General features: G+C 34.2%; 1 protein-coding gene across 4 annotated transcripts in view; it reads left to right on the forward strand.

Annotated features, from left to right (window-relative positions):
- Positions 1–26571, forward strand: part of LRP1B (LDL receptor related protein 1B) — a 1941900-nt gene that overhangs the window by 1646334 nt on the left and 268995 nt on the right. For all 4 annotated transcript variants that reach the window (XR_013518953.1, XM_078327882.1, XM_078327883.1 and 1 more), the window contains exons 47-52: positions 2114–2233; positions 9535–9648; positions 9892–10041; positions 17743–17865; positions 20243–20362; positions 25543–25671. Coding sequence is in view for 3 of the 4 variants with exons in the window: in XM_078327882.1 (XP_078184008.1) it covers positions 2114–2233; positions 9535–9648; positions 9892–10041; positions 17743–17865; positions 20243–20362; positions 25543–25671 (756 nt within the window). In the remaining variant the exon portion in view is untranslated. The remainder of the gene's footprint in view (positions 1–2113; positions 2234–9534; positions 9649–9891; positions 10042–17742; positions 17866–20242; positions 20363–25542; positions 25672–26571) is intronic.

A 26571-nucleotide genomic window follows, 5' to 3' on the forward strand; every position in this document is an offset into this window, starting at 1 on the left:
GTCTCATTATGTTGCCCAGACCGGTCTCAAACTCCTGAGCTCAAGCAGCCCTCCCGCCTCAGCCTCACAAAGTGCTAGGATTCCAGGTCTAAGCACCACACCCAGCCAGAAGATGAATATTTTTAAAAGTAGGAGTTAATCCTTTGAAATCCCTAGTAATTCATGTTTAGCAATAGGTTTTAGGCTTACTTTCCTTAAAATGTAACTTAGAAGTATCAGTGATTTTTGGATATTACAGGCTACAGGCAATAGCACATTGTTGGGTTGTTATCAAGTCTTGTTGATTTTATTTCTATCTCCAGGATTAGCATGGGGACTAGTGTCCTTTGGTACAAAGGCTCATTGCCTTGGGCATAGTCCACATCAAACATAGAATTCCACCAGCTATACTTCTGTTAGCAACACCAAATGATAGTTTACCTCTACCCTCAATCAGGAATAGAGATTGACTTTTCTACTCTAGTAAGCAACTGAGATTTTCCTTCATTGCAACAATATTTTTCCTGGAAATTTGTCTTTGCATAATCATTGACAATCATTGTATATTTGATCCAGATTTTTAAAAAATTGCTCTGATATATTTTTAATCCTAGAAATCCAATAGCATTGGGATCATGTGCTATGCAAAATTTAGGAATCTGTATCTGAAATTACTATATTTTATATCTACATTTCTCCTCTATTTCATTATCTGGTTAATAATTACATCTAAATAATTAAAGACAATTTAGGACAAGAGGAAGACAGAATCTGTGAGAGCCACGGACAGTCCTCTTACTCTTCTATATTACATAACACACCATCATTTAAAATGAAAGTCTAATATAATTTCTCCATAATTAATCTGTAACCGATGTCTCAAAGAATTTACCTGAAAAAACATATTCCCTTTAATGAATGGCTATATTCTATACAATATAAAAATATTAAAGCATATAAAATTTTATCGTAATAAACTCACAAGTTTGCATTTACTATATGTTGACTTGAGATTATAGTTCATGTTATATTTATCATCGAAGAAGTCAGTGATATTTGTTTAGAGCAAGAGTTGACAAACATTTTCTGTAGAGGTTCAGCTAGTAAATATGTTAGGCTTTGTGGGTCATGTATGCTTTCTGTCACATATCCTCTCTTGTATACTATCTACCACCCTTTAAAAATGTAAAAACCATTCTAAGTTCAAGAACCATACAAAAATAGTCTCAGAAGATAGAGCTGGCCTATGGGCAATAGTATGCCAACCCCTGCTGTAGATTATGGGCTTTGGACTCACATCAGAGGATAAATCTTTGTTCCCAAACCTGCTAATATAACTAGCCTAGTACGCAAACCCTAATGTGACTACGGTAAGCAACATAACTCACTTCTCTATGTTTTAGTTTTCTGCTATGAAACAAGTAGCTCTTATGGTAGTTGACAGCATTAAACCACTGAGTATTTATCTACATATACTCAATATAGAGCCTGGGGCAAAGCTGGCCTTTAATGCATTGCAGTTATTATTATTGTCAGTGGTAGCTTCTGCCCCTATCAGAGAATGTCAAGAAGCCTTCATAATGGTAATAGAACTCAGAAGGTAATTCTTTTTCAGGGAATTCTGTAGATAAGCTGATTTTTACGAGAAATTTACTGATACTTAGATGACTCCATGAGACACTGATTTGGGAATACATGCTTTGTTGTTTTTTATCCTTGTTATAAAATCCTTACTGATAGATGCAAAGGATATAGGAAACGGATGTTGGAGTGTTTCTGTTACTTTTTATTTCTTTAGTTCTGACTATTTATTTCTTTAGAATTGAATATGTGATGTATGTTTATTTCTGTGCTACTCGACAGAAGTACCAGAAACATTAACGTGGGTATAACTTGGAAAGATCTCCAGGCATGAATCACTAAAGTTAAAATGCTAAGCCAAAAAGGGCCCTTGCTGAATGAACTGCTCTTTAACAATATGTAAACATTCTAATCCAGAGCTTTTATAAAGAACAGCACTTGTTTTATAGATCTATAATCCAGTCATTATGAATGAAATATTATCTGTGATTTTCATTTTGTACAAACACTTCTATATGATCTCTGGTTATGAGTTTCTACTTTTATTTATAAGAAAACAGAAACTGTCGAAGAGGCTTCAAACCTTGCTATAATCGCCGTTGCATTCCACTTGGCAAATTATGTGATGGAGAAAATGACTGTGGAGACAACTCTGATGAATTAGATTGTAAAGGTAAATACTTGTTCCATCAGTCTAGGAGTATTGATGTGCTAAGTGTTTCCTGAACTTTCCCAACATTTGTTTCTGAGAGTTCTATGGTATATAACACCTAGTAACACCTATGGATCACACTTTGGTAAATGCTGTTAGAATGGGGTCACTGAAGTTACTTGAAAGTTGTGACTATGTTCTCTGTTTTCTACTCCTTTGCTCACTTTAAAACTCTTATAATTCTTCACCTCTTCAGTTCTACCTTCCTGGATTTGAACATTTCTACCAGAATGTGTAATATTGAATTTTCTGCTCCAAAAATGTTCCCCTTTATTCCTTAGTTCTCTGTTTTACCTGTGATCACATACTCCTAACCACGGGACAGGAAACCTTGATGGTCTCCTTAATTTCTCCTTCCCACACATCCAATCATCAACACATCTTCCAGTTCTTTAAAATAACTTCCATTTCAATCCACTTTAAGCCTGAATTAACAGAGTATCCCTCTACCTGGTTTCCCTGCCTGTACTTTTTGCAGTTCATTCCTATGTCATGAGTCATGCTAATACTGTTTAACATTTTCCCAAAGTGACTATTGGGATAGATGATCACACCAAACTACCTGAGTTAGAAAAAACTTCAGACCCAACACTTACTGTCTAAATTGGATGTGACACTTAAGTAATCTGCGTCTCAGGTTCCCAAACAGCAAGGTAGGAAAAATAATTAAATGAGAATAACAGTATTAAATAAGCTTAGGAAAGTATTATTTGGCAATAATGAATGCTATGTTAGCACTGGCTGTAAAATATGTATATTGCACTGATAAAGAAAACTTTAATGGAATGCCAGTGTTTGCAGAATAATTGTTAAGTTTTCGTCTGACGTTGAAAGCCTTCTTAAATCTGGACCCAACAGATATTTCCAAAACATTATCACTTTAATGTCTTTGCATTCAATGAACACACTTTATGGAGTGCAATTCATTAAGGATTGAGACACAAAATTCATGAGACATGTGCCTGTACTCAATAATATCAAACTCTAACTCTAAGACAGCCATGCAAACAGATGAAGATATCTATAAGGTGCTGTGACTGCACACATCAAAACACCATATGTATTTTTTGTTTTTGGCTTGGAGGTATCTTCAAAGGTTTCACAGACTATACTGAATTTAAAGTGAGTTTTAAACTAAAAATAAGGTAGAATCAATGAAACAAAAGAGAATTCCAAGTAGAGAGACTAGCATTGAAAGTGAAAGTAATCTGATATAGTCAGACACAGATTGCATATAAGAGAGGTAAAAACAGAGAAGGTACAGGAAGGAGCCAGGGCATGAAGGTGCAATTTGTGCCATGTGAAGTAACTCAGACTTTACCTTGTAGTCACCAGAGAGTCACTGAAGATTTAAAGCAGGCCAAATATAATCAAATTTACATTGCAAATAGGAAAGAAAAGAATAGGATTGTGTTAATGAAACCTATAATAATATTTGTTTGTGTGGGAATGAGGATAAGACAGTAAGGATAGTTTGCATTCTGAGGTTGCAAACTATCAGATGTCTTGAAGACATCTGAATGAAGCTGTTTCACAGGCTTGTATATAGGTAGAGATTTGGAACTCAGGTATTAGATGTTGATCAGAAGTATTGATTTGGGACACATTAAGGAGGAAAAAAACTCAGAGGAGGTGTGGAGTAGATTTGGGACACATTAAGGAGGAAAAAAACTCAGAGGAGGTGTGGAGTAATGACTGCATTAGTAGAGTGTATCACTCTACTAATTGAAATAACAAATTATATATGAAAATGAGAAGTTTCCTGCAAGGCTCATAGAAAGATCCATTTAAGAAATCATTTTATCAAGAAAGGAGGATCATTCAGCATTTTCAAGCACTACAGAAAGGGCAAGAGGGCAGGCATGAACTGGAGGTAGCCATTGTATCTGGAAAATAGTAGATACTTTCTTGATTAAATTCATTGGTGTTGGTTCAGTGGAATAGTAGGGTAAGGTAAGAGCATATTGGGTTAAGGCAGAAAATGGGTGGTGAGAGAATAAAGACGGCAAATATAGATTGCTTTTAGGAAAGATTGATGGTAAAGGAAAGGTATGAAGTACAGTTGTATGAGAGGTCTATGCAGAGTTGAGGAAGAGGGCAGAATGTGTGCAAATTACTTTGTAGCTTTATGGAATGTGGGAAAGTTACTCTGCCATCTTAGTGTGGCTTTGGGGAAACACATAGATTATCATTTAAGTTTGGCACTGTAGTTTAGAAAGAGCCAATTACATTTGCCAATTTAGTTACCTATTATACTATACAGAAAAGATTAAAAATTGTAAAATATAGTCAGATACTGGAAGTAGGTAGAGGGAAATAAATTAACATTTGTAAGAAAGGAGGAGAAGAAATGAGAAGACCTAGAAATGGATATGTTCTGTCAATTATTTGTAAGCAGGAGAGGAAAATATAATATAGGCATTAAGCCAGGTTAAAGGTAAAGCTATCAAGAGATAATGTGCAGAAACTGAGCAATAAATACAGAAAATAGATTTTAGGCAAGATTCATCAAAAGAAACCATGGGAAGTTAATATGTTACTATGAGTTTTCTCCGGAAATGAAAGTGTATTTTCAAAAGTGGTAAGTAAATTAGTCAGTTTGTTTGGGTTTATGAAATATAGTACCTCATAAGTGGTAGGTGTTTATTAAATTCTTATGTGGCTGCTTGAAGCAGTAAGTCTTCTAAAATATAGATTGATTTTTTTTCTGCCTAATGATATCAGTATCAGCTGAGCTGCTGAATAACAATAAAATAACTCAAAATGTTATTTCTTATTTTTTAGTCTAAACTCTTGATTTCCGTGTTATAACTTTCTCAGCCATACTCTTGGGCACAGAACAGTGCCTTAGTGAATGAATATTCTACCATAACCTTCTTTTAAGATAAAATTATAACAGTTGGATATCTTAAAAATAAACAGGCAAAAATCTTTGCCTTAAAGTTGATTGTGTTGAATCCAGGGCATCTGAAATTAAAATTGCTGATGATAACACAAGCATACACTTTATTATTTACTAGAAATTAATGAATTTAATTCAATGGACTAGCTCCTTTAAGATAAACAAATGGGTAGCTATTTAGATGAAGGATTACTCTTAATTGAATCTTTTAGTTTGGATTTTTCTCTCATTTTGTTAACATAGTGTCCTTGTGGAGTACCTTTCAAGCTGTAGAATAAGACTTCCCTGGCTCCATATTCCATAAACCAGGATGTCTGATAAACACCAATATTAATCAAATGTTTTTCCACCAAATATCTCCCTTGTAGTACATAAAAGATGATAAAGGAAAAGGTATAGATAAGAGCTCAAGGAGAATGAACAGAGGTCTCTTTCCAAGCCCTTTCTTCCAGTTACCCCTTCTCTCTTTCTATTGTCAGTGCAATGTTGAGATGTAGTGCATTTTTGAGCATAGATGCAGGCATGCAAATCATCTATCACCTTTTAATCAAAACAAGACATAAAAGATAAAGTGATATAATTGGAAGTCAGTATAAACTAGGAAATTTTGATAGACTGGGGTAAGAGACTATGGAGGAGCCATATGTAAATTATCTGAAGTATATAAAAAATTATATACTTTGCTGAATTTAGATGTCGGTAGTAATTATTACTTTTTCAAAAAAAATCACAAGGGCAGAGAGTCTATTTACAGAGTAGAAAGGGTGTTGCAATGAATTGCTTTTGGTTTCCTCTCTTTTGAGGGAAAAGAATAATGCCAAATCTTCAACGTTTTTAAATTTACTGCCTTTTATAGAGGTCCTTTCATGACTGAGTTTTAGATGTCAGGTCATTTGAAGGTGGGGAGATGAGGCGTTGTTCATAAGTTTGTCATTTTGTACTCCTCTTCAGGTTGCATGGCACGTTGAGTGAATATATTCAGGGAGAGTGCACGATAGGCTTCCTTCCCTGTTGCGACGTGTATAAACTGCTCCCTTTAGGAAGTACATGAAATTCCTTGGGCCACTGAAGTACTTTTAGGTAGGCTGGGGAGCTAGCAGTTATGCTGCTCCCTAAAGGGAAGGGAACTGGCATTTGTTTTTTTCCTAAGTTCATAGCAAACCTTTGAAAGATTCCATAAACAACAAGCTAAAGGAAAAGGATAAACATAGCTAAAGAAGAAATCAACGTTCCTTTTGGATTTGTGAACCCTTAGAACCTAAGGGGTGAATTAAATAATTAAATATAAAATGTTGTTTGAAAGTAATTGAAAGAGAGATATGAGAGCAAACTTAATTTTTCCCCCCCCTTTTCAGCTTCCCTTTGCTACAAGTTGGGTAAGGGATGCTGGAAGAGAGACTTGACTTAGGTTATTTATAAGAAACATCCTAAGAACCACAGAAAGGCCATTGATTTTTAACTCTTTCAAATTTCATTAAATAGTTTTAGCTGACATGCTAAAAAGAAAGTGGAAGAAATAGCAAAATTAAGAAAGTATATGAGAGAGAGAGTGGTTTTACTTTCTCTCTTGCTGCTGCTTTTGATCCACAATCCCTGACAGATCTTCCTTTGTAGTGCCTCATTGCTATTCCTTGTGTGGCTGTAGGGTGTTTTCACTCATGTTTCATAGGCCTACTTGAATTTTTTTCAGACTACCTGGAGGGAAAAGTGTAGTATCTCTCCCTTGGCTTATCTTTATTTGGACCATATTATTTTATTTTCTCTCTTTATCAGGACTTTTAGCCTGAGGAAATATTGTCAGAAAACTTTCATATTCACTTGACAAATTAAAGATTTCAGTATCTTTCTTTCTCAAAAATCACCGTATGGATGAAACACATTTCAATAGTTGACTGACCAAAACAAAGTGAAGAAGAAATATAGTTGAGGCAACAGCGAGAAAGAGGTTTTGACAAGAGATGTGTTTCCTTATTTAATGAAGTTCCTACTATTTCTGTAGATTTATTTTTTCCTCAGAAGATTCTCCTTTCTTGCCCATTAATGCAGGAGTTATTAATCCCTACGATCACCTCGCTCCTACTGCTCACAAAATTCTTCAACAACGTTCATTGCCTTCTCTAACTCTTTGGTGGTTCTCAAACCCTATACCAAATAATGCAATGTTTGGAGACAGGATCAAATACAAGGGGACAATCTGTTCCTACTTGATCATCTCACACACTCTACTAGCTCTCCTCCAAAGGATTCATTAGCCTATTGTTATTTTGGAAAGTAGGAGAAAAAAATATATATCCTGCAAATCTACTCTTTGTTCTATCCTCTGAATTTCTTCCTTCATCTGTTTTCGTATGCTTTTTAATATTTTTTTAATTACTACTTTCTGACCACTATTCTGAACTTCAAAGTTAAAGTTTCTATTCATTTAGTTTGAGATCATCTCTTTCTTTCTTTCTTGTTTCCAGAACTCGATCTAAGACTGTATTCTATTTGTCCCATATGTCCTTCCACTCTTGTCCCAAGTTATCTTTTACTTTCTCTGTTAACTCAGAACTTCCAAGACTGTTTTTTTTTAAACCCCATTACTGTGAAATCTCTGAATCTCCAGTTTTCTTGACTGTCTAAAATGCCATTCCCTACATTTGCCTCTTCACCGTCTCTGCCACTACTTTTCACTCAGACAGAGGATTCTCTATGGGAGATTGGAGGCAGATGGTGATGGTGAAATAATTTGCAATTGTCCCCATTGGCATCTTCCTGGCATCCTAAACTCTAACTTCAAGTAGATAGAAACTCAAGTGCATTATGAGATGAACCATTATAGGTTTAGTTCTGAAAAGAGATTATGAGCAACCTTTTGGAACAAAGTTAATAAAAACTGCTAGTAGACAGTGAAGCCAAAAACAAAATGTAAATGATTGACATGATTATGTTCTATGTTATATAATGCACTTACTGTTTTTATTGAAAAAAATAGAATGAGAAATGTAAAACAAAGGAATATAAAAGAGGTTTTGCTCTTGCAGACATAAAAGAAAAAACCTATTTTTTTCTGTTTCAGAACAATATATTTATCTCTAATTGCAATAACATCTTTTTCAAATGTTATGATATCATTTTTAATAAAAAGTGAAGCAATTATAATTGCAAAATGTAAATAAAACATTTATTCTAATCATCTAAACAGATAAGTATGCAATTTTAAGATTCATTTTAATATAATAAGAACAGTACATTAGATATACAAGTGATATACACATCCTTGAATAAAATCTGCATATTTTAAAATAGCATTTTAAGTATTTACAATTGATATAATTTCTATTTGTAATTAAATAGGCTCTTTAAAATATCAACACTGGTAAAAGTGGCATAATCAAAAGGCCTTTCAGTTTGTTCGTTAACATAATCAGCTTGTAGAAATTTGAATTTGGAAGAAAAATATCACCTAAGTTAATCTGACATACACAGCATATCATGCACAGTATTTTACTGGAAACCATTGTATGATTATGAGTGGGCAAGCACTCAGGAAATATATGATTTAGGAATATATGATTAAGATATTTTATATATAAATGTGTTTATATAATGACGGTAGCATATTGAAACTAATTTTCATTTAAGTAGAGCTTAGAACTGGATGACTTTTATGACAATAATAATAAGGAATACCACATTTATATGTTCCTTGGCATGAGGCATTCTATCTCTTATATTAAATATTAATGATGATATGGGCATGTAACAGAGTATGACACAGCATAGTTGACTTTCTAGTAGTAGTAAGCTTTTCCCTCTGAGAAAAAGCCAGTGCTCAGTGGTTCCCCCCTGCTCATCTTTCTGTCCTGGTTTCTATCTCTGTCTCTCTCTATCGCAGGAGGAAATGCTTCACTTCTTGGCAACCAGGTTGGAATTTCCCAGTAGGTATTTAATCAGGCATTTGTCTACTGTCATAACCTTGGACTGTTGAAGTTGGAAGGAGAGAGAATTTGCAGCAACATTCTTTTTTGTATTTTGGCTCTTTGTCAGGGTGATACTACCACAGCAATATGGTATGAACACAGCATAGTCATTGCTCTCATGGAGCTTACATTTAGTTAGTGAGGCTTCTGGTACTTAAACAGGCAACAGCAATGCAATATGCTAAATACAATGGAGAGAAGAATTGTGTGATAGGAGAAGACATATAAGAGGCATCTAACCCGGGTTTGAAGGTGGGGTTCAGGGGTCAAGTTTGACTTCCTAGAGTTACAAAAGCAAAACCGAACAAAATTATATAAAATATTGAAATAATCAAAATGCAAAAGCAAGGAGTCATTCTGTTTCATCTGTCCATTTGTTTATTTACCTGTTTTTCTAGTTTCAACCTGTGCCACGGTTGAGTTCCGCTGTGTGGATGGGACTTGCATTCCAAGATCAGCACGATGCAACCAGAACATAGATTGTGCAGATGCTTCAGATGAAAAGAATTGCAGTAAGATATTCCACTACCTTTTGTCTGTTTATGCTTGGGAACTTTTGGCATTGCATTAAACACTGTGCAGGATTTTACTGAAATTTGTCCAAAATTGGTTTGTAATTAACCCCTGTTGTGTAAGATAATTACATATCTATTTCCTCAAATGAAGTTAACTTTTCTCATCTCTATGACCTACGTAGAAGGCTCATAATCTTTGCAAATGAGGTATTTTTTCATTTTTTGTTTACTTTCTTCTAGATAACACAGACTGCACACATTTCTATAAACTTGGAGTGAAAACTACAGGGTTCATAAGATGTAATTCTACCTCACTCTGTGTTCTGCCAACCTGGATATGCGATGGCTCTAATGACTGTGGAGACTATTCAGATGAATTAAAGTGCCCAGGTAATACTGGATTTTATAAAAACACAGGCTTTGCCTTGAAGATTTAGAGGCTACCTAGTTTTATAGAGTAAATTTGTTAAATTTTCATTCTTAATATTCAATTATTGACATTAAAATATAAATGATACAGACTAAAATTGTATCAATTGTAATTGACCTGTTTTAATCATACAACTTGATCTTTTTAAGTGAGTTAAAAATGATGCCCAAGAAACCATCCTAAATTTAGATAATTTTTTATGTTAAGTTTATTAGTAATCCTTTCAAAATTGTCTTTCAAATGTATAATTTATAATTCTTCAACAGAACTCTTACATTCCTAGAAATAGCTTCATAAAAGAAGATAAGCAATGTTTCTTACTACTGCCTTTGCTCAGTATTATTGTACAGCAATGTTTTAATGGAATTTACAAAATCCTTTGGCATAGTAGTTTGAGTAATTAATAGTTACAATCATTATTGAAACAAGTTAAGTTAGGTTTATTTATATCTGACTGTTAACCATCTTTACCTACATAGGCTCTGAAAACTGTCATCTACATTCTTAGAAAAATGCCTTCTAGCAAAGTTTTTGACTGTTTCTATCTGAGGACAATAAAAATTTTATAAAATTATAGAAAGAACTATGTATAACTGGAAGTAGAGATTCTATATAGGACACTATTAAATTTTGCATCCTACTGGGTTTACCTCTCCTCACTCCTGCTGCTACATTCACATTTTTCATGTTTAGTCGATATGTAATAATTTTAAAACTATTTTTAGAAAAATTTATTCATAAGCATTTTGCACAATAGTTTACACACACAACCTACTATGAAAATCTGATTTTTTATTAAACAATACATTTATTATTTCTCCATTTGTGATGGTTCATTTATCATGTATATCATATGATTGTTTCAATTTTTATTTTACTGTCAGAATGTACATGTGCAGGCTTGTTACTTGGGTATATTGCGTAACGCTGAGGTTTGGGCTTGTATTGATTCTGTCACCCGTTTAGTGAACATGATACCCAATAGAAAGCCCTTTGCCTCCTTCTTTTATCTCCCCTTTTGGAGTCCCCAGTATCTATTGTTCCCTCTTTACTTAGATGTGTACTCAATTGAAAAAAAGATGATGTGTACTCAGTGTTTAGCTCCCACTTATAACTAGAAACATGTGGTATTTGATTTTCTGTTCTTGCATTGATTTACTTAGGATAATGCCCTAGAGCTGCATTCATGTTGCTGGAAAAACATGATTTCATTTTTTATGACTGCATAGTATTCCATGGTATATATATATTCCATATATTCTTTATCCAGTCCACCACTGATAGACATCTACCTTAATGCAATATCTTTGCGATTGTCAATAGTGTTTCAACAAACATACAAATGCATGTATCTTATTTTCCTTTGAGTATGTGATGAGATTGGGTTAAATTGTACTTCTATTTTTAGTTTTTGAGAAATCTCCAAACTGCGTTTCACAGGAGCTGAACTAATGTACATTCCTACAAACAGCATATAAGTGTTTTTTTTTTCTCCGCAACCTCGCCAACATCTTATTTTTTGACTTTTTAAACAAAAGATTCTGACTACTGTGAGATGGTATCTCATGGTTTTGATTTGCATTTCTCTGATGATTAGTGATATTGAGAACTTTTTTTATGTGTTGGCAACTTTTATGTCTTCTTTGAGAAGTGTCTGTTTCTATACTCTACCTACCTTTAATGGAGCTTTTTTTTTTTTTTTTTTTTTTTGAGACGGAATTTCGCTCTTGTTACCCAGGCTGGAGTGCAATGGCGTGATCTCGGCTCACCGCAACCTCTGCCTCCTGGGTTCAGGCAATTCTCCTGCCTCAGCCTCCCGAGTAGCTGGGACCACAGACACGCACCACCATGCCCAGCTAATTTTTTTTTTTTTTTTTTTTTTTTTTTTTTTTGTATATTTAGTAGAGACGCGGTTTCACCATGTTGACCAGGATGGTCTCGATTTCTTGACCCCGTGATCCACCCGCCTTGGCTTCCCAAAGTGCTGGGGTTACAGGCTTGAGCCACCGCGCCCGGCTGGAGCTTTTTTTAAAAAAATTTCTAATTGATTTATTTAAATTTCTTATAGATTCTGGATATTTGTCCTTTGCCAGATGCATAGTTGGAAAATATTTTCTCCCATTATGTAGGGTACCTGTTTGTTCCTTGATAGTTTCTTTTGCTCTGCAGAAGCTCTTTAGTTTAATGAAGTTCCGCTTATCAACCTTTGTTTTTGTTGCAATTGCTTTGGAGGACTTAGTCATAAATTCTTTTCCTAGGACTATGTACAGAAAAGTATTTCCTGGGATTTCCTCTAGTATTTTTATAGTTTGAGATCTTACATTTAAATCTTCAAACTTCTTTGACTTGATTTTTGTGTATGGTAAGAGGTAGAAGCCCAGTTTCATTCTTTTGCATACGGTAAGTGGTATTGTGTTTTTGATTTAGACCTCAGCTTGAACATTATTGGTGTATAGAAATGTTACTGATTTTTATACACTGATTTCTATCCTGAAACTTTACTGAACTTGTTCATGAGAGCTAGGGGCCTTTTTGCAGAGTCTTGAGATATATGTTTATAATGTCAGTGAAGAGAAATAGTTTGATTTCCTACTTTTCCATTTGCATGCCTTTTATTTCTTTCTCTAGCCTTATTGCTCTGGCTAAGATTTCCTGTACTTCGTTGAAAAGGAGTGGTGAGAGTGAGCTTCTTTGTCTTCTTCCATTTCTCAGGCAGAATGATTCCAGCTTTTGCATCTTCCTTGTGAGGTTGGTTTTGGGTTTGTCATAGATGGCTCCTTTTATTCTCTCCATGCCTAGTTTGTCGAGGATTTTTATCATGAAAGGATATTGGATTTTATTGAATGCTTTTTCTGAATCTATTGAGATGATCATATGGGTTTTGTTCTTAATTGTGTTTATGTAGTGAATCATACCTATTGATTTGCGTATGTTGCACCAACCTGACATCTCAGGAATAAAGCCTTCTTGCTCATTTTGAATTAACTTTTTGAAGTGCCACTGGATTTGGTTTGCTAGTATTCTGTCAAAGACTTTTGTGTCTATGTTCATTAGGGATACTGGTCTGGAGTTTTGCTGTTGTTGTTGTATGTCTTTGTCAGATTTTTGTGTCGGGATGATCCTGACATTATAGAATGAGGTAGGGAGAAATCACACTCCTTGATTGTTTGGCACAGTTTCAGCAGGACTGGTACCAGCTCTTCTTTGCACATCTGGTAGAATTTGGCTGTGAATACATCTGCTCTAGGGCTTTTTTTTATTTGTACATTTTTAAAATTACTGATTCAATTTTAGAACTCATTGATCTATTCATGTTTTTAATGCCTTCCTTATTCAAGTTTGGGAGGTTGTGCCTTTTCAGAAATTGATTCATTTTCTCTAGGTTTTATGTGTGTGCATACAGGTGTTCATAATAGTTTCTGATGATTTTTTGAATTTCTGTGGGATCAGCTGTAATATTACTTTTGTCATTTCTCATTGTGCTTATTTCAATCTTCTCTGTTTTTTGTTAATCTAGCAAGCAGTCCACCTATCTTTAAAAAAAAAAAAAAAGCAGGGGGTGGGGAGTTGGGAAGAGATAGCATGGGGAGAAATGCCAGATATAGGTGATGGGGAGGAAGGCAGCACATCACACTGCCATGTGTGTACCTATGCAACAATCATGCATGTTCTTCACAGGTACCCCAAAACCTAAAATGCAATAAAAAAAGCAATGTTTCATTTCATTGATCCTTGTATGGTTTTGGGGGGTCTCATTTTATTTTGTTCTTCTCTGCTTTTAGTTTTTTTCTTCTCTTAGCTTTGGGATTAGTTTTTTGTTTTCCTGGTTCCTTGAGGTGTAGTCAGATTGTTAATTTGAGATCTTTTATATTTTTGACATAGACATTTAGTACTATAAACCTTGCTTTTAATACTGCTTTTGCAGCATCTCAGAGGTTTTCGTATGTTGTGTCTCTGTTTTCATTTATTTCAAATAATCATTAGTTTTCTGCTTCAATTTCATTGTTTACCCAAAATTCATTCAGGAGCAAGTTGTTTAGTTTACATGTTGAGTGGTTTTGAATATTCCTCTGGTTATTGATTTCTATTTTTTCTATTTTTATTTCACTGAGGCCTGAGAGTTTGTTTGGTATTTTTTTAATTTTCTTAAAATTTATTGAGACTCACTTTATGACCATATATGTGGTTAATCATAGAGTATGTTTTGTGAGCAAATAAGAGGAATGTATATGCTACAGTTGTCTCGAGTGTTTTTTGGATGTCTATTAAGTCCAATTGATCAAATGTTGAATTACGTTCAAAATTTACTGGTAAGTTTTCCACCTCATTGACCTAATGCTGTCAATGGGATATTGAATTCCCCTACTATTAATGTGTAGCTAAGTTGTTTTGTAGGCCCAGAAATACTAGTTTTATGAATCTAGCTGGTCTTCTTTGTTTTTTTCTACTGTTGTTGCTTTAATTTTTGTTTTATCTGATACAATAATAGCAAATACTGCTCTTTTTTTGTTTTTCCTTTGTGTGATAGATCTTTCTCCACCCTTTTCTTTGAACCTATGGGTGTCATTACATGTCAGATAGGTCTTCTGAAGATGGCAGAAGGATAGGTATTGCTTTTTTTTATCCAGTTTACTACTTTGTTTTTTAAGGCCATTTGCATTCAGGGTTCATATTGGTATGTGATATTTTGTTCTTGCTGTAGTGTTGTTAGCTAAGTGATTTTGAAGTGTCATTTGTATAGTTGCTATATAAGGTTTGTGGGCCATGTACTTATGTGTACATTTGTGGTAGTATCATTCTTTTATTTACATTCTGAGAACTCCCTTTAGCGTCTTTTCTAGCGCTGATCTGGTGGTGACCTAGTCCCTTAACAATTGCTTGTCTGGGAAATACTTTATTTTTCCTTTGTTTATGAAGTTTAGTTTGATGGAATATAAAATTCTTAACTGGCATTTCTTTAAGAATGCTAAAAATGATCGCCATTCTAACTGGCATGAGATGGTATCTCAATGTAGTTTTGATTTGCATTTCTCTAATGACCAGTGATAATGAGCATTTTTTCTCTTTTTTTAATTGCATTTTAGGTTTTGGGATACATGTGCAGAACGTGCAAGACAGTTGCATAGGTACACACATGGCAGTGTGTTTTGCTTCCTTTCTCCCCTTCACCCACATTTGTCATTTTTCCCCAGGCTATCCCTCCCCATCTCCCCCCACCTGCCGCTGGCTCTCCCCTTTTCCCCCAATAGACATTTTTTCATATGTTTGTTGGCCTCATGTATTCTTCGAAGGCAGCAAATCATGCTGCCATGTGTGTACCTATGCAACAATCTTGCATGTTCTTCACATGTACCCCAAAACCTAAAATGCAATTTTAAAAAAAAAGAATGCTAAAAAGAGGCCCCCAATCTCTTCCTGATTTTAAGATTTCTGCTGAGAAGTCTGTTATTAGTCTTCTGGGTTTCATTTTATAGCTGATGTAGCCCATTTCTGTAGCTGCCTTCAAACTTCTTTGGTGTTGATGTCGGATAGCTCAATGACCATGTGCCTTTGAGAATGATTGTCTTCTTCAGTATCTTGTAGGAGATCTCTGGATATCTTGAACCTGTGTGCTGATTTCTCTAGCAAGATTGGGGACATTTTCATGATCAAATGTGTTTTCTGAGTTGCATACTTTCTCCTCTTCTCTCTCATAGATCTTAAGTCACAGATTTTTATCACTTTTCATTTTCTAAAAGTCTTTTTTCTTTATTTAAAAAAATAATAACTTGAAGGACTAGTCTTCAAGCTTTGAAATTCTTTTTTCTGCTTGGTCTAGTCTATTGTTGAGTCTTTCAATTGCATTTTTAATTTCTGTGGTGAATTTTGTGTTGCCAGAAGTTCTATTTAGTTCTTTGTTAATGCTGCTGTGTTGTCTTTCAAATCCTGAATAATTTTTTCTGTTTTATTTGTCTTAGATTTCATTCTTCTCTTAGGTTTTGTTGAGTATTCTTGCTATCCATATCTTAAATTCTAGAGCATTTGACTGTAGCTCACAACAGGTCTTTAAAATAATTTTTTTAATTATATAAAAATTTAAAAGAAATATAGAAACTTACTACTTTTGACTTATGAAAGTGGTGCCAAGATTCTTAATCTCATTTTTGTTCACAACAACCCATTCTTTACCTTAGATAACTGTAGTTAATTTTGAAATTATTCTGAAGTCAGCATATGATAGATATTAATGAAACTAATATTTTATTTTTTGTGATCTCTATCTCTTTTTAGTATTAATAAGTTACCTGAAAATTAACTTTCAACACTAATAGAGAATCATAACTTTTATATTGGGTAAGAAGGAAAGGGACATGCATGCAGGCTTATGAAACAGGTGGACAGACAGGAAGCCAGCAATGGGTCAGTCTGAATACTTTAGGTTAGATCAGGAAGCATCTTAAACATGCTAAAACTTTTTGGTTTAATGCTGAATCCACTCAAAAAATATATTTTCATCTTAATTATATCTACAAAGTCAACATATAAAAAAAATGCATACAATTTTCATTACCTTAAAACAGTCGCAATAGGCCATTATAGAGTGATTGCATATATAGACTGGGATTTACTTCCTGCTTGCCTATAGAGCAGACAGTCTAAGATCATGTAAACCTGCAGGAGCAATGGAATAGATGACACCCTGTTAAAAGGTAAATATATGCCAGGCATGGTGGCTCACACCTGTAATCCCAGCACTTTGGGAGGCCGAGGTGGGTGGATTACGAGGTCAGGAGTTCAAGACTAACCTGACCATTATGGTGAAACCTGGTCTCTACTAAAAATACAGGGGGTGTGGGCCTGTAGTTCTAGCTATGGGAGGCTGAGGCAGGAGAATCGCTTGAACCCGGGAGGTGAAGGTTGCAGTGAGCCAAGATCTCGCCACTGCACTCCAACCAGGGTGACAAAGTGAGATTCTGTCTCAAAAAAAAAAGAAAGAAAAAGGTAAATGTAGTGTTCTATATTTTCTTTTGAAGGTTATAATAATGATAATATTCCATAATTTAAATTATACAATTTACAAAATAATTTTACATACAGGCACGTTTTATGATAATTCTGAAAGGTATAATAATTTTAGAGATGCCAGTATAACTTGTTTCTTCTTTCTTCAAATACACAGTAATTGTTTAACTCCTTTAAAGAATACTCAAAATACAGGGCTCTAGAAACACTAAATTCACACTTATCTGGAAAAGATACACCAATGTATTAAGTTTAATGTTTTGTGCTATGAATATGTAATTAAGAATATTTCGACCCAAACATTCTTTGGCCTTAGACTCACTCAATTTAGACTAATATTTATCTTTTTAACTTTATTTTATGTTTACTACATACCACTCTATTATAATTTGAATAGATTTTTCATTACTATACTTTTTCTGTTCTAGGACTCAATCCTGAATTTGATTTGATTATCTTGTCTCCTGGGTCTCTGTTCTGGGACAGTTTCTTAGTCCTTCCTTTATTTTCATAATGTTGACATTCTTTAAAGAAAATCTTGGCTATTTATAAGTTTAATTCTTTCAGTTCAAGAAGTATTAATGTTTTATCTTCCTATATTTCAGAAGTCTAATATTAATTTAAATTGTTTAACATTAACATTCTATATTTCATCACAGTTCAAAACAAACACAAATGTGAAGAAAATTATTTTGGTTGTCCTAGTGGAAGATGCATTTTAAATACCTGGATATGTGATGGTCAGAAAGATTGTGAGGATGGACTTGATGAATTCCATTGTGGTGAGACATCGTATTTTGCTTTAGTTTTGTTAACTTTACAATAATTTTATGTTAATATTCCCTTATATAGGGATTTCATACAAAATATTGTCAGCTGATTTTACCATTAATTTTTATTTTTATTAAATAATAAAAATGGTAAATATTAAAATAAAACAAAAGAGTTTATAAACCTTTTCTGTTTTTGTTGAGTAATTACTTCCATCAGTTTGTAATATAGGTATAATAAAGTTATACCTTTTCTTAATTTATTAACTTTAGGTGATACCTAGTGTATTTGTTTTCTGCTATAAAAAATAAGAATTTGCTGCGTGCAGTGGTTCACGCCTATAATCCCAGCACTTTGGGAGGCCAAGGCCGGTAGATCATGAGGTCAAGAGATCGAGACCATCCTGGTCAACATGGTAAAATCCCGTCTCTACTAAAAATACAAAAAAGAATTAGCTGGGCATGGTGGTGTATGCCTGTAGTCCCAGCTACTCGGGAGGCTAAGGTAGGAGGATTGCTTGAACCCAGGAGGTGGAGGTTGAGGTGAGCCGAGATCGTGCCATTGCACTTCAGCCTAGGTAACAAGAGTGAAACTCCATCTTAAAAAAAAATAAGGTTTTGACACATACTACTTATTATATTTCCTTTACCTGTTATTGGTATCTGCATGGGGGATTGGTTCTAACACCCTGTCGACACCAAAATCCATGGATGCTCAAGTTCCTTATATAAAGAAGTCTAGTATTTGCATATAACCAATGCACATCCTGTGGTACACTTTGAATAATCTCTTAATTACTTATAATACCTAATACAATGTAATTACTATGTGAATTGTTGTTTCATTGTATTGTCTTTATTTGTATTATATTTTATTCATGTATTGTTATTTGTTATTTAATTTTATTTTTTCTAATACTTCTGATCTGTGGTTTGTTGAATCCATGGATTTTAAACCCACAGATGTTGGGAGCTGACTGAATATTATTACTCTGCAGTTTTCTACTAATTATATGTATAGCTTTAAATTTATGTGGATAAACTTCTATTTTTTTAAACTTTTGTCTTTCATCCTCTACATCCTAATTTCTGTGTGTATACACTTTATTTCACATTATATGGTCAAGGTAAGAAAGCATTTTTAGATTCATTTTCTAAAGTGTTTTGATTTTGTGATTTGCAACCCAAATAAATTTTCTATAGAAAAACAGAGTATATATTCACTATTTACATTTAACACAAATAACATACACTGGAGTGAGCAGAGTGGAAAAAAGGTTAAAAACGGATTTTCTGTAAAATGTCAATCTCTGCTAAAAGTAAATGTCATCATGAAATGTGAAGGTACATTTTGTTTGATTAAGATGCTATATATCTTTACATTAGAGCCATATTCTGAACAAGACTAGCTGGGAACTTCCAAAGTATTGTATGTGGATTCATAATTTCTGAACAGTGGCCACTATATAATCATATCTTCTTTAATTTAATTTTTTTCCAAATTTTAGTTTTCTAATGTTCTTTGTTTCACAGGTTATCTAATTAAGTATTTAACTAAAAATGTCAAGTTTTAAAATTGTTTATGAAATCAAAGGCAAAATTGCTATTTTTGTGAGAGTTTATATTTTGAACACTTTAATTTGGAAGGATTTTTAGTTTTGAATGTTTTCCAGTGATATTTATGCTGGGTAGAAGGGGAGACTGGGAATGGAGGAGAGCAATAACAAAATTGGTTTTGGAAATAAGTGGAATATGTTATTGTTATAAAAACATAATCTAATAATAAAAAAGCCAGCACTATGCCAATGAATTTAGGTATTATTAGTCAGGTATGACAAACTCAAGTGTTTCCAAGAAAGCAGAACAAAAATATCAGCATGCTTGCTAGGTACAAAACTGTCAGATAGTCTTCAAGCTATACCCTCCTTAGTCACACACCTTTAAAAACAAACATATCTTCTGGTCAGTCCACCATATTGTTGCCTTACTTAGGATGTAAGTTTTTTTCTCTGCTGGCTCAAAAATAGATTTAAAATTTAAAAGTGTGATTAGACTACATGAGAAATATTTATTTTGTATCTGTGCATTACACATTAAAAAAAAAAAAGACAAATATACCTGGAGTAGAGTGACCAGCATTAGAATTAGTTCAAAGGCAAGCCGTATTATAAGAATCGTGTAGAAGAAATAATGGTTGTGTAACCTGGAAACACAGAGGAAATATGCAAGCTGATACCAAAACTTTATAGAATTGTCATAGAAAAGAAGAATTTGCCTTCTTTTGTTATAGGATGGTTGATTATAACAGTGTCTAAAAATAATCTTTTCATTGTTGGATCTGTTGTAAGATGGCCTTAACCTATCTTTTTTCCTTTTGTTTGTTTTCTAGATTCTTCTTGCTCTTGGAATCAGTTTGCATGTTCTGCACAAAAATGTATTTCTAAGCATTGGATTTGTGATGGAGAGGATGATTGTGGGGATGGATTAGATGAAAACGATAGCATCTGTGGTGAGTTTTCTATTTCCTGTCCTCAATTAGTTTTTAAGCAATATATGTACTCTGTCATTTTAGAGCATACACAAAACTTGCTAATTTATTAAAATTAATATAAAATTTATGTATACATTTTTAGGTAGCTGTTTTTATTATTTTCATGGCAATCCATTATTCTATTATATTATACATAAAACCATTATTTAATATTGTTATTTTTCCTTACTAATGTCTCAGTAAATGTATTTGTACATTTTATTTTTAGTTTTAGTGACTTCTTTGAAACAAATACCAATGATTGAGATTACAGGGTCAAATAATGAAACATTTTTTTTTCATGATGCTTCCTATATGCCACCAAGTTACTTTCCAAAATTAGTATGCTAATTTATGCTGCCACAAGCCACACACGCTATTTACGTGCATATGTATGTGTTACAGTGATCTTGATTGCTGAATTGTTTCAAATAAGAAGTAAAGGAAGGTGGTTATTTTTATATGATATTAAAATAACCTTTAAAATTTAGCTTTATAGGATTAGAGATATTAGTGTCAAATAGTTGTATTTATCTACCATATGTCAACTTCAAGTCCAATGTAATTGCTTTTTTAATAATCACAAATATTTAACAAATAGTTTAAATAGAATTTCCTAATGGGTAAAAGAAAGATAAAAGCTAATTTTTTGAGATAGAGTCTCACTCTGTCCCCAGGTTGGAGTGCAGTGGTGTGATCTTGGCTCACTGCAACCTCCTCCTGAGTTCAAGTGATCCTCCTGTCTCAGACCCCAAGTAGCTGGGACTACTGATGTGCGCCACCATGCCCAGCTAATTTTTGTATTTTTAGTAGGGATGGGGTTTCACCATGTTTGCCAGAATGGTCTCAATCTCTTGACCTCATGATCTCCCTGCTTCGGCCTCCCAAAGTCCTGGGATTACAGGTGTGAGCCACTGTACCTGGCCCTAAATAATCTTTAAATTGTGTTATAACTGGCCAAGAATTTCACTAATTTGTGTAGATGTCTGTCCAATGATTGTCTATCCAATCTATTTCTAAATATGCATTTGTACCTGTAGCTATATATTTTTAATTACATCAGCCTCTGGTGGCAGCAGTTATCATCCTCATTTTAGAAAGAGAAGGACCTAAGTCACTGAATAAAGTGTATGTATAGATTTTAATATACTTAATACCTCTTTTAAGTTTCAGGGGATGCGGTCTGCTATTTCTGTCACAAACATATAGTAAAATGTAGTATTTTATAGAATCTAAGCTAAACTGAAGTTCTCTGTAAATAATATGAAATTGGTGATATTCCTGAAAGCAGGCAATTTATTTTCTTGTATTTAAGTCACTCATCACTCAAAATCTACTTTTTATTTACACAGCTGAAACAATTTACAGTTATACAACAGAAAAATATAGAAAGATCACCAGCAAAAGTTGCGAAAGAAAAAAAGTCAGTAATCAATTAGACGATTGGCAGTCTGTTTTTCTCTGCTATTTTTTTTTTATAATTTTAATAAAAGAATTACCTATTTATAGGCCGGGCGCGGTGGCTCACACCTATAATCCCAGCACTTTGGGAGGCCGAGGCAGGTGGATCACGAGGTCAAGAGATCGAGACCATCCTGGTCCACATGCTGAAACACTGTCTCTACTAAAAATACAAAAATTAGCTGGGCATGGTGGCATGCGCCTGTCGTCCCAGCTACTCAGGGGGCTGAGGCAGGAGAATTGCTTGAACCCAGAAGGCGGAGGTTGCGGTGAGCCGAGATTGTGCCATTGCACTCCAGCCTGTCAACAGAGGAAGACTCCGTCTCAAAAAAAAAAAAAAAAAAAAAAAGGAATTACCTATTTACAATAGAATGAACATGGTTTCAATCTCTAAAGTTATCTTGCTTTTGACTTTTGTGAAACTCTACACTAAATGACCCCATTGATAACTCTGTGCTTTCTGAGTTGACACTATAGGGACAAAGTCTCTAAAGTCATAGAGTCGAGTTCTCCCACATCTGCGTTTTCAAGCTGTGTGGTCATGAACAACTTTGTTTTATTCCTTATTTTGTTGATTCCTTGCCTATTAAATGGTTACAAAAATAGTTATCTATATACCTAGTGTGATCATCTAACATAACCCACGTACACTATATCCGAGGTTTTTCTGCTTTTATTTCTCCTGCCTCCTTTCGTTGTCAATGTATTGTCAGTGTTCTAATAATGCTTTTTAAACTAAAGACTAATAAGATAACAGACATGTTTACCTGCAAGCAAAATAAAATAGCTTATTTACTTTAATAATGAGCTGTATTTTATGTACTAACTACTATGCTTGTAACACATAAATAAAATATTGCTTTAGATCAAACATCAGTCAATGAACTGAACTTCATATTTCAGAACAGGAAAAGAACTTTATAAATAATTTATCTTGCTTGTTTTCAACCTTTGGTGTACAAAAGATCCTTCTCAGAAGTATGTTAAAAATTTAGTTTCCCAATTTTCAATTCCAAATATTCTCATGCAGGACACAAATACATTCTTTATTGATACTCACATAGTGATTCTGACTTGGAATATTGAGGATTCCATTTTGAAAAATATGGTCTATTTCCATCTTTTGAGAGATGAAAAAGAGAAACCCACAGAAATCAATGAATTTTCCTGAGGTCACTCAGCTAATTAACTATGAGAGAGGTATAAGCAGAATTCAGGTTCCAAAATATTAAATAGGATAGTGACTCTTATCAATCAAATATGATCTGAGTGGCTATGCAAGATGGTTGTAGTGGAATTCATCAGCTTGTCTTTCTTCTCCCTAGTGATTCTTTTTTCCTGAGGAAGGCAATATGTCTCCAGATGGCAGTGGCAACCATGGAATAAAGCCATAAATTTTTTCTTTGGCCCATTTTCTTCCCAATTGACTATGATGTTTTGGCATGTTCTTAACACAAAATCTGTTGAATACTATCAAGGGAGCCAGAAAATTAGCTACAAAGAGCCTTATGCCATTTTATAGCTGGAGATATTTTAGTAATTATCTAGTCATACCCATCATTTTAAAGATAGAGGAATTCAGACACTAGGCTTCACCACGGTCATACAGAATTAGATTTCTCTACTGTCAAATCAGGGCCCTTTCTTTTATGACTACCTTGAAAACAAATTAAAGTGATAATATGACAGTAGACAAGAAATTTTACATTCATCAAAACTTCCTTAAGGGGAAAAAATACAGTTAAAAACGTCTCAAGATAAAAAGTAAAAATATTTTAAAAATCATTGAATTGAAAATATAATAATAAAAAGGACACTTTACATTTTCATGGCAAGCTTAAAAAGGATAGATAAGGAGGAATAACATAAAAATATTTTCTGTAGAAAGAGAATTGTATTATAGAAAGTACTAAATACATACTGGTTAGCGAACAAAGTAAGTTTTAAATGGAAGAACATTTATTTAATATATTATTTTCTAATTTATTCTGGTATTACATGACATTTAAACCCCATTCTACAATATAGAGCCTCAATTAAATAAGCAAATCTAGATTAGTGGGGGGATTTGTCAACATTCACTCGTCATCCTTTCCTCCAGGATAAGGCATATGTCAAGGACAGGTATGATTATGTGGCAAAAGACCCCCAGAGGATTGTATTTTGATATCCCACTGCTGTCTATATTGAAAACATTACCTCAAAAAGCATTTTATGCTGTTAACAACTCTGGCTGGAAAGTAAGAAGATAAATGATAATCCAATTAAAGCACATTGGCTACTGCTTTTAATTGTTAGAAGCAAATATTTTCATCTAGTCATATACATTTTCTTTCTCAAGATATTAAACTATTTTCAATAATTCTGCAAATATGATTTTTAATATCTATTCTGGGCAACTTGGAGTCATAGGAAAGTAAAATTAAAAATATAAGATTTGGGGTCATGTTACTGATTCACTGAGATAGTTTTATAAACAAATAATACATTCAAAACATTCGTTGTAAATAACTGCACAGGAACTAGGAAAATATTATGAGGTAGGGTCATGTGACATAGAGCTACCCTGTGAGCATAAGGTAAATCAAAGAGAAACTCTTTGTATTTATAGTCCAAGTCAACAAGCATTTATTTTTTGAAAGACATTATCATGAAGCTAAAGAAACATTGCAATGATAGAGCAAAGGTAGATTCCAATTATTGTGCATGAAAAAACAAATGGAACACACATGCATTTATTATTTTCAGTACTACAAGATGGAGAGTAATAGTAATTATGTGAATGCTTAAAAGATGGTGCATGGATGAATCTAGAAACCATCATTCTCAGCAAACTGACACGAGAACAGAAAATCAAACACCGCATGTACTCATAGGTGGTTGCTGAACAAAGAGAACAGATGGAGGCAGGGAGGGGAGCATCACACACTGGGGTCTGTTGGAGGCTGGCAAGGGAGGGTCAGCAGGTGGTGGGAAGGTTAGGGAGGGATAACATGGGGAGAAATGCCAAATACAGGTGATGGGAGGATGGAGACAGCAAACCACATTGCCATGTATGTACCTATGCAACAATCCCGTGTGATCTGCACATGTATGCCAGAACCTAAAGTACAATTAAAAAAAAAAAAAGATGGTGTCTAGGATTCAGAGGGTTCTGGAATCCCAGTTCAGCATGCAGAATCAGGTGCAACTTGTGACTTTCTGCAAGCTTTCCAACTTCTTCAAGCTTCAGCTTTCTTTTCTGTAAAATGATACTAATAATAGTTCTACTGATTGGGTTTATTGAAAGGATTAAATGAGTTAATATGTTAAGTGCTTAGCACATATTAAACAATAAAAATGGTATTATTTTAATTACTATTGTTTTTCTAGTTTCAGTTCTTTTAGAAATGTTATTTTAATGTGTTCACAATTCTGCGACATTTCCATACTTTGGCACATTTACAAGGATAAAATACATTATTTTCTTTCATGTACCTTTAAGAAATATAACATAATTAGGAAAGAATACATTCTTAGATTAAAAATGTGTGGACTGCTACAGGGGAAGAATGATGTTTAATGATTCTCAATAACTACGATTGCCTCCTTATAAGCAACAGTCTTCTGCTTCCCTACTTACTATAGAAAATGTAAATGGTAGACATTTTCCAGTGGACACCCAGTGGTCTTAATGTCATTATTTGTTTGAGTTTCAGGTGCCGTGACCTGTGCCGCTGATATGTTCAGCTGCCAGGGCTCTCATGCCTGTGTGCCCAGACATTGGCTTTGTGACGGTGAAAGGGACTGTCCAAATGGAAGCGATGAGCTTTCCACAGCAGGCTGCGGTATGAACACTGGCCAGGGCTGTATGTCAAAGAAAAGCGCTGCAGCATCCTTGGTCATTTGTTTTTGTAGTATTTGCCATATCACATTTCCCATTGCTTTTTCAACTCCTGGGCCCATAGGTAGTATTGGACTTAATCAGGTGGGATCTTGTTATCACAGTAGTTCTGCAACCTCTTTAACTGCTGTTCAGTGTTTCAAACATGCACAGCTGGATTACCCATTTTAAAACCATTTTGATGAACACAGATTTATCATTTTCACTTCTGAACTAATGTAACTGCACTTTATGTGTACGAGTGCAGTAGATTTGGTACTTTCTCTTTTGCGTCTTGCACCACCATCCCTCCTGAAGGCTTTTAGATTGTCTATTACAGAAACTCTGTGAATGACTTCTCTGATCCTAAATAACTACTGATCAGGAGGTCAGTAAACACCTATTAGTCCTATGGATAGGGTATTAACCCTTGGGTCATGTGAAAATAGTATGGATATAGCTGAATGAAGCTGAGGGATCAGAGGAGCACCTTTGGAGGTCAGACAATTTACTGAGTTTCTGACTCTGAGTCACCTCAGAAAATTTTCAGGGCATTACTCAACAGTAAAAATTTAGATAAATTCCTTTGCATGATCAGGAGGATGAAGGGAATGAATATTTGAATGCAGATCCCAAGGTCACATAGGGGATCTGTTCGGCTGAGCAATTCTTCAGTAATAATGTGGTGAACTCCACTTGTTAAAGTGAAATCTGCTAGTCATCTCTCCAATGGCCTGAGTTCAGATCTTTAAAGCACTGTATTTGAAGCCATAATGTGTGATTGTGTGTGTGTGTGTGTGTGTGTGTGTGTGTGTGTGTAGTTGTGTGTACGTGAGGAATAGTTAAAGCAGAAAAGAAAAAAGAA

This window comes from Callithrix jacchus, chromosome 6 (assembly GCF_049354715.1).
Source record: "Callithrix jacchus isolate 240 chromosome 6, calJac240_pri, whole genome shotgun sequence".
Lineage (NCBI taxonomy): Eukaryota > Metazoa > Chordata > Mammalia > Primates > Cebidae > Callithrix > Callithrix jacchus.